The sequence below is a fragment of the Suricata suricatta genome, chromosome 7 (assembly GCF_006229205.1).
Source record: "Suricata suricatta isolate VVHF042 chromosome 7, meerkat_22Aug2017_6uvM2_HiC, whole genome shotgun sequence".
NCBI lineage: Eukaryota > Metazoa > Chordata > Mammalia > Carnivora > Herpestidae > Suricata > Suricata suricatta.
In genome coordinates, this window is record NC_043706.1 from 3,635,359 (window position 1) to 3,644,310 (window position 8,952).

General features: G+C 47.8%; 2 protein-coding genes across 2 annotated transcripts in view; one reads left to right on the forward strand and one right to left on the reverse strand.

The window, feature by feature from the left end:
- Positions 1-4,055, forward strand: part of LOC115296185 (histone H2B type 1-B) — a 4,854-nt gene extending 799 nt beyond the window's left edge. The window contains exons 2-3 of the mRNA XM_029944675.1: positions 6-175; positions 3,298-4,055. Coding sequence (XP_029800535.1) covers positions 6-175; positions 3,298-3,301 — 174 coding nt within the window. The 3' untranslated portion in view covers positions 3,302-4,055. The remainder of the gene's footprint in view (positions 1-5; positions 176-3,297) is intronic.
- Positions 1-8,952, reverse strand: part of LOC115296196 (histone H3.1) — a 16,333-nt gene that overhangs the window by 3,101 nt on the left and 4,280 nt on the right. The window lies entirely within an intron of this gene.

Here is an 8,952-nt window from a genome sequence, read left to right on the forward strand (position 1 = left end):
ACGACATCTTCGAGCGCATCGCGGGCGAGGCGTCGCGCCTGGCGCATTACAACAAGCGCTCGACCATCACGTCGCGCGAGATCCAGACGGCCGTGCGCCTGCTGCTGCCCGGCGAGCTGGCCAAGCACGCCGTGTCCGAGGGCACCAAGGCCGTCACCAAGTACACCAGCTCCAAGTGAGTGTGCTGGGAGGCACGATCGAACCCAAAGGCTCTTTTCAGAGCCACCCACTTTATCGAAGGAGAGCTCTAACTGCCATTTCGTGGCTGAGTAATTGCCTGGCTGGGCTATTTTAGTTTCAGTTCTAAGGAATCTACGCCAATGATGATCCGTAGAGGCAATTCTAAAGCCGAGCATGGGTGTGGGTGGCCACTAACGGCTCTCAGAGAAATACAGTGCTGCGGTGCGATGTCCCAAAGCGCTATTTCATCTGTAAGTTTTATTCACCCTAAGTTCCGTTTTCCCCTAAAACTCCTAATGCTTGCAAGTGCTCACTCTTTCTCTGTCTGCATGTTTCTAACGGAGACTGGACTTTCTCTGCTAGGTGAACAAGTGACTAAAGTACTTCAAATTAGGGATCCTCAGGATATAACTAATCCAGGCTGCCCTATTAAGAGGAGAGCTCCAGGCCGCGGAGAGAGCAGAAAGGCGCACTATTCCTGGAGCCTAAACTTCCTCCTGACCTAAATCACTGGGTAAACGTAAGCGGAGGCCCCCTGGTTCCCGTGCGCATCTCTATGGGGGGCAAGCTCTGCACAGAGAAGTAAAATTCCTCAAGTTTTTCATTAGAATTGTTTGCCGATGGCAGCTGCCGATCTAAAGCCGGTTCAGTTTTTCTCGCATGCCAGATTCCGGGGTCCTAGTTCCTGTGTCACGGGTTTTCCTGGAATGTCACCAGAAGGGCGGGAAGTGGGGCTCTGAGGCTATAGCGGGACAAAGAATTTGAATTTCCCGCGCTTCCCCATCGCGTCACCTCGTCGGCTGGCTGGAGGGCCCGGCAGAGGAAGAAGTGCTGGATTTCCTTAGGAAACTTATTTCGAAGAACCGCCACTCCAAAAATAATTCCCAAAAGACAGGAATGGCCTTGGTTGAGGAAGGGGGGGTGTTATTTGGGCAGGTCGGGGTCCTGGTTTGGGGGAAGGGGCGGAGAGTGGGTAGGACTGAATTGTGCCTGCCTACGAGGGCGGCGGGGGAGGGGGGCTGGGAGGGGGAGAATGTTTTTCATTGGTTTATGAACGCTTTCTCTGGGTTATCTGCAACAGTGTCCTATGGATGCAGAAATTAAAGTAGGATTTCTTTTAAAAAGATCTCTTTAAAAAGAAAAACTAAATTTAAACTCTTTTCCCAGATCCCACAGGTCAGTAGACCGCCTTAGAAGTATTTCCTGTCTCAGGAGAGGCAAACTATAGCGGTGAAAGAGACCCCTGCTTTTAAAATTAATTATTATAAAAAAAAATCCCCCCCTCCCCCCATTATGGAACTCAGACTACAGGTTTAGAATCAGTGAGTCAATGACTCATGTTCTGGAGGGAGGAGATCTGGGTGGAAATATTATTTCCTATCTTCTTCAAAAAGATCTGAGGTATAGATTATTTTCTTCCCATTTTGTCCTTCAAAACTTTTGCCTGCCTGCTTGCTCTCTCCCTTTCTTCTCTCTCCTCTCTCTCCCTCCTGCTCCCCTTCTTTCCCGATATTTGATGCTTTTCGTAAAACTTTACGCTCAACTGACAAGTTCAAACTAACCCCCAAGTCTCCTAAGCTCAGACCTAGGCCTTTTTGCCATCTATACTGATGGCTGATGTTTAACAAGTGAATGGAGAATTAAAAAAAAAAAACAAAAACAGATTCCTGGACTCCAGGTGGGAATCCCAGATCCATAGTGGGGGGTGCAGAGAAACCAGAAACATTTTTTATCAAATCTCCCCAGTTGGGGCTGATAAGGCGCCAACTTTGAACACAGCAGAGCCAGTAGCAAGCCATCAAAGAGAAATTCTAGAAGGGTTATACAGCCCCTTGCTTAATAAAACACCCACATTTTCTTCAGCGAGGCAGTCTCTGAGTAACAAAGCAAACGAGAAAAAAAAACTTGTCTTACCTCCTTGATTCTCCTTTCAGTCATGAGAAGTTCTTCCTACCTTCCCATCCCAGAAAGACGCTGGAGAAAGGAAGAGCTGAATTTGTAGGGGAGAGAGGGGTGCTGCCGGGGGCTAACTTCTGGGCGTCAGGAAGCAGACAGGGGGGTTTGGAGGGAGATTGAGAATTTTGAAAAGAGAAGAAAGGTCCACAAACAACAGGGGTCCAGAAAGCGTTCACGGTTTGGGAAAGGGGCTCACCTCGAAGCGGATGGCCTGGCCCCGCTTCCTGGCAGTCAGAGGACACAGACCTCAGTTGCGCCTTCAGTCTCTCGGCAACCTTTGATGTCTTTTTCCTTGGCTTTTCATTTCCACTAAATAATGTATACACATTTAGTGAGTTCTTTTTTAATGTCCTTGAAAAACAATAACTGCCCATTCTTCTACAATCGTAACCACTGCTGTGGTTTGAAGGGTTGGGGTTCAGAGCTAATGGCCAGAAAGAATTTTTGAGACACGTTCGGTGTAAAAAGCTGGTTTTATTGCAGCAGGGGGACAGGCCCCTGGGCAGAAGAGCTGCGCTGGAGTTGAGACAGGTGACGTTCTATACCGTCGGGTTGGGAGGGGTTAGGGATAGGGCAGGTCTCTAAGGATTTTTGAAAGCAAGGTTTCCAGGACCTTGAGGGGCTAGTTGCTGTTAGGAAAAGGTCATTTATTGCCGTTTAGTAAAACGTTAGTCATGAGACCCTTCAGATGCACATCAGGAGGCCATACGCTTGGAGTATGATTGCCAGCCTAGATCCCGAGTGGGGCGGAAATAAAGGAAATTTCCACAGGAATGTTTAGATGTTAAAGTAGACTTACAGGATCCTTCCGGGTCGAGACAACGTTAAGCTAAGATTGCCTCGTGCCCCCAGCAAGGTGTCACCATCAGGGCAGCTGAGCTCCTAGAAGGAGGTCACTCTGTTTCAAGGACTGGTCAGTGGGCTGTGGGCTGTAAGGACATTTTATTTTTCATTTGCCTTTGGTTTGCCCAGAAACCACTAAACGTAATTTCAAATAGACAAATAAAAATCCACTGTTGTTCCATTATCCAGGACATTTTTGCCATCAATCTTCTGGAAGTTTTACTTTGCGCAAGCCTATATAGACAGATATATAAATGTAATATGAGTGCGATCATAACTTCTGTTAGCCTTTAAAATTAATAGAGATCTCGTTGCCAGGTAAACTGGGAAAACTCGGGTCCTGAAACCTCGACTGAGCCCGTCCCAAAGGAGTCAGGAGTCATGGAAGATGATTGCTCTTGTCAGAAGAAAGATTTCAAAGACAGACACAGAACACAGCGGACGACGGGCACAGGTGGGAGAGTTTGTTAGAGTGAAAAGTACACTAGAGGTATGAGAAGAAGAGAGCTCGAGAGAGAGAGAGAGAGAGCAAGCGACCTCCCAGGGTTTGTCCTAGGTGTTAACTAGGACATTCATTACTTGGGGTGAAAAGCAAGGGTCATACTTCTTCTTCCCAATCTGCTCAGGGGCTTCCTGTCACCGCGCTGCCGTGTTGCACCCTGTCTGGTGTGACTGGCGTCTCCGGGAGCGCCGCCTGGACGGGCCACTCGCTTTCCAGAGAGCCGCCCCGACTTCCGCATTGCTGACCTCCAGGCGTCCTTGGACGCTAACTAACGGCCCACTCTGGCAGACCAGGAGGAGAGCTGTGTCAGACACAGCTGCGTTTCCTCCCTCTGAAGGATTTATCAGCAGGGCAGAGCAGACATCTGATTTACCAACGTCTACTCTTACCTTTCTGTGATTTGCCCCCCCTTGAAGTCCCAGGCCCCATCCCGTTTCTTAGCTCAGGATGCCGTCCAAGCCTCGACTGCCTGATTACCTCTGTGGTGCGTTTTTGGGGTGATGGGGTCGGGAGCCAACAGCCAAGCAAGAACTCTTGAAGACGTCTTTGGTGCAAAAAGGTGTCATTATTAAAGCAGGGGGACGGGACCCGTGGGCGGGAAGAGCTGCACGGGGGTCGTGGGGTCACCGATTATGTGCCCACAGGTTGGGAGGGGGGTGAGGGATAGAGTAAGTCTCTAAGGTATTTTGAAGGCAAAGTTTCCAGGACCTTGAGGGGGTAGGTGTTGTTAGAAAAATGTCATTTATTACCATTTAGTAAAACAGTCACGAGCCCCTTCAGGTGTATATCAGGGAGGATATGCTTGGAGTATGACTCCCAGCACGTGCTGGGGGTAGAGAGAAAGGAGGCTTGCAGAGGAATTTTTTTTTAATGTTTATTTATTTTTGAGAGAGAGAGAGCGCGAGTGGGAGAGGGGCAGAGGGAGGGAGACAGAACCGAAGCAGACTCCAGGCTCTGAGCTGTCAGCACAGAGTCCGACGTGGAGCTTGAACTCACCCACGAGATCATGACCTGAGCTGAAGTTGGACACTTAACCGACTGAGCCCCCCAGGCGCCCTCCTTCTGCCATTCTTTTATGGATAAATAATGGTGGCAGCAAACTCTCATACTTTACTTCACCTGAGAATGTCTTTATTTTCCTACTAATTTCCAAAAGATGTGAAATTAAGACGGGCAGTATTAGTTCTTTTCCTTTAGCTCTTAAAAATATGTGACCCTTCCTTCTGGTATGTGGTGTCTGATGAGAAATCTGCTGTCATTTGAATTAACTTTTCCTTTTTACATAGGTTTTGTTTCTCTTGCTCTGTGTGTGTGTATGTGTGTGTGTGAAAATTATTACTTTTTGTTTACATGCATATGGGAGTTTTCACAAGAAAAATGAAAATCCAAAGAAGCAGGTAGAACGTAGTGTTTCTATATTGTGTTGGACAAACAAGGGTGAATTATGAAGATGCCACCGGCATAGGGGCTGGGGCTATAGGGGAGTTAACTGGGGCAATCGACTAGAAAGATGATGTTCGTGGCACAGATTTCTCTCAGCCTCAACTTCCTGTCCTTGGTGAGAAAATTGACTCTTTCCTTCTGGCAGAGGGAGGACCTCTTTCACGTGGGAAATTCAGCTCCTGCTTTTAAGGACAAGAAGGCAGACACTGAGCCGTCCCTACTGCTGCCCTTTGCCGTTAAGCCGAACTAGTCCGGGCGCCACAGCAGCGAACCGGGGCGGCGTGCTCTGGACGCCTTCACAATATCCACGACGTCAGCGAGGTTTTCTCAAGCATGTTCAAAGCACCTTATTTTTTTTTTTTTAATTTATATCGGGCAAAGAACAGATATTTACTTCCTTTCATTGCTCATACAAACCAATATGCGTCAAAGTGTCCTGTCCAAGGCGGTAGTCACTGGGGACAATGACTTTTCTTCTCACATTTCTATGGAAGCCTTTGCCTCCACCATCTCTCTCCTCATATCTGCCTTGCACATTATTTTTCAGAGTCAAATGTGTAGAATTTGCTGATCTTGAGAACGTGCTGGTCGCATTTCCTCAAGCTGTTCTACTGTTGCAGAAGCGAAGTGTTTGCTGACTTGCGTGACCTGGATGACCCGGAGCTTTCTTCTCATCCATGATCCCATGCAGGCTGGGTTCCTGATGCTGCAAATGTCCGCCCGCCAGCTTCTATTCTGGGGTATTGACACAGGCCTTGATCTTGCCTCCTATTTTACCTACCGTTGTACATGCCCCTCCTCCATCCAAACTGACCTACTTTATCCAGGGAATTAGAACAGTCCACCACCGGCCCCGGCTCCTGGCATCCCCTTGGATGCATGCGGCCTTTTATGGGAGCATTTACTCTTCCCGTTGGGCCAGCTTCTTCCCCGCTTCCGGGTTTGAACTTAAATCATACCCTCGTGGCGACGCCCTCCCTGACCACCCCCGCCCGTCTCATGTGTGCCCTCTGCTACCTGGTCTCCATGCCACTCATCACCAAAAAAGGCACTGTACTCTGCTATGTATTCTGCTTCTTTGCACCTCGCTGCCCTAGGAGGACACCACCACAAGGGTACAGCTTTCCATCTGCTTTTTTTCGCTGCCGTGTTCCATGGACCCGGACCGCTCTGGCATTCGCTGCCGTGTTCCATGGACCCGGACCGCTCTGGCATTCGCTGCTGTGTTCCATGGACCCGGACCGCTCTGGCATTTAGCTGGCATTCACATGAACTTAGGTGGAATGAGTGCTGAATACGCATCTCTGTCATGAACTCTCTTGACTCTTCTTTTAAATTTTTTTTAATGTTTTATTTATTTTTGATACAGAGAGAGACAGAGCATGAGAGGGGGAGGGGCCGAGAGAGAAGGAGACACAGAACCGGAAGCAGGCTCCAGGCTCTGAGCTAGCTGTCAGCCCAGAGCCTGACGCGGGGCTCGAACCCACGAACGTGAGATCTGACCTGAGCCGATGTTGGGGGCTTAACCGACTGAGCCACCCAGGCGCCCCTCTCTTGACTCTTCTGATTCACAGTGATTACTCTTCGCGGCCAGGCACTCTCATATTCCTGATTGCTTACATCTTCATTTTTGGATGCAGAATGTCCTGTACCGTTCAATCCTCAGACACACAGTCCTTCCTTTTCCAAAAAGTATCAAGTCTTTGAGGCAGGGTTTGAGTTATCTTTTTATATCTTCGTCTTGCAGAGACATTGAGCCAGTGGTTATTCTTTATTGTTGTTGTTGATACTGAAGATAATGATGAAAAATTAAAAGGAGATTGAATATTGTCAAGAGAAAAAGTCCGAAGTGTCTGAAGACTTAAGAGAAGGCAGAAAGGAAATGGCAGATGAGCATCTTGACTCTCCTGCCTGGTACCGGGGATCCAAGGATATTTCTCTGACACTTGGCTCAGGCGTAGGTTTTTCTCACACAGAATCTCTTAGTCTAACCATCCTGTTTGGGACTCAGAAGACCTTTAGGCTTGAGGCTGCACAAATTCCTGAAGTAACTGTTCACCTCTAGGTCTATCTCATGGACCATACAAGGAAGAGCAGCAAGATTCCTTCTGGCAATTTCTCTCACTGTTCTTTGCTTGATGTGAGCACTAAGACCAGGCAAAGACTCTGTGGTAATATAAATACCGTGTTTATGATACATTATTTTTTGTGTGTATTTTGGTGCTGTGGGGTGTTTGTTCCCTCATTTGCTAAGGGTCCCAAGACTTGTGTTTGCGTTTCAATGTTTCAGCCCTCTATGCACACGGGGTGCCGTACGATATGGGTATGGCAGATGACAGAGGAATTTTTTGAACCAATTAGAATCCTTTGTGTTGTTGCCAAGTGAGAAAATAGAGAAGGTAGGAGTTGGGAGTGGCCATGGGGACAATGACTTTCCTAACCAGAAGTTTGGAGCCCTGGTTTTTGACACAGTTTTGGAGTGGTGGGAGGTCCGGAGCTCATGGCCAAAAAAGAATTCTTGAGATGACTTTAGTGTAAAAAGGTGACATTATTGAAGCACAGGGACAGGACCCAGGGGTAGAAGAGTTACACAGGGGTTGTGATAGGTAACTAATTATATCCCTTCAGGTTGGGAGGGCTTTAGGGATAACATAAGTCTCTCAGGACTTAAGCAAGGTTTCCGGGACCTTGAGGGGCTAGTTGCTCTTAGAAAAAGGCCATTTATTACTGTTTAGTAAAGCCTCAGTCATGAGACCCTTAAGGTGTTTATCAGTGGGCCATAAGCTTGGAGTTGGGTGGCAAACATTCATCTTGTGATGATAGATAAAGGAAATTTTCAAAGGAATTCTTATATGTTAAAGTAGACTTAGAGGATCCTAGGGGGGTCGGGTTAATGTTAAGATAAGATTGCCTTTGCCCTTAGCAAAGTGTCATCCTCAAGGCAGCTGAGCTCCCAGAGGAGTGTCACTCTGCCTTTTGCAAAGGCTGTACTCAGTAAGGAGTCAGTTTTCCATTTGCCTCTGTTTTCCCCATCAGTCTCATTCATTAACTCAGTGTAAGCCCGTGCAAGTTCAAGAACAAACAAAAAACCAGAAAACGCACAGTCTGGGTCTCTAAGTTTTGCAGTCTCTACAATGAAAACCGTACCCTCCCTGCCTTCAAAGCGATCCCATAAGTCCTCATGTGTAAGGTAATGATTGAAACAGAACTTACTGTGTTGGGTCAGGAACTGGATGGGCCAGTTCGTGCCTTTAGTTTTCATTGTTCAGACACGTCCAAGGCTTGGGCTCTGACAAAGAATTGTTTGTTTCCTTTCTGTTCTTCTGTGAGGCTCAAAGAGTTAATGCAATTGCCAGCACAGATGTACTTTTTAAATGTAAACTATTTTAGGAATTGTTCTGTTTCTTTCCAGAATCAGTCACAATCCTGGAAAAGGACTAATAGCCAAAAGACAGAGGAATGAGGACAATCAATCCTGCTTCGGATTGGATTTTAAACTATTATTGAGAAAATAAAATTGTTTCAATCATTAGCGCTAAAGTAAAAGCTTTTCACACCAAATTACAGTGGCGCATTCAAAAACCTCCCGCTAGGTGGAGGGCTTTTATGCAAATGAGGGATGCTGATTCTGAATTTTCATTGGCTAATTGAAAAGAGCCAATAGGAGACTTGTATTCAGCATACCTCCAGTTAGTATAAATACTTCTCGTGCTCTCATTTTGGCTCTATATTTCTTCCGTCTCTTTTTGAAGGCGTTTACTTAACAGTCATGTCCGGACGCGGGAAGCAGGGCGGCAAGGCTCGCGCCAAGGCCAAGACTAGGTCTTCTCGGGCCGGGCTGCAGTTCCCGGTGGGTCGCGTCCATCGCCTGCTCCGCAAGGGCAACTATTCCGAACGAGTCGGGGCCGGAGCGCCCGTGTACCTGGCGGCCGTGCTCGAGTACCTGACGGCCGAGATCCTGGAGCTGGCGGGCAACGCGGCCCGCGACAACAAGAAGACGCGCATCATCCCGCGCCACCTGCAGCTGG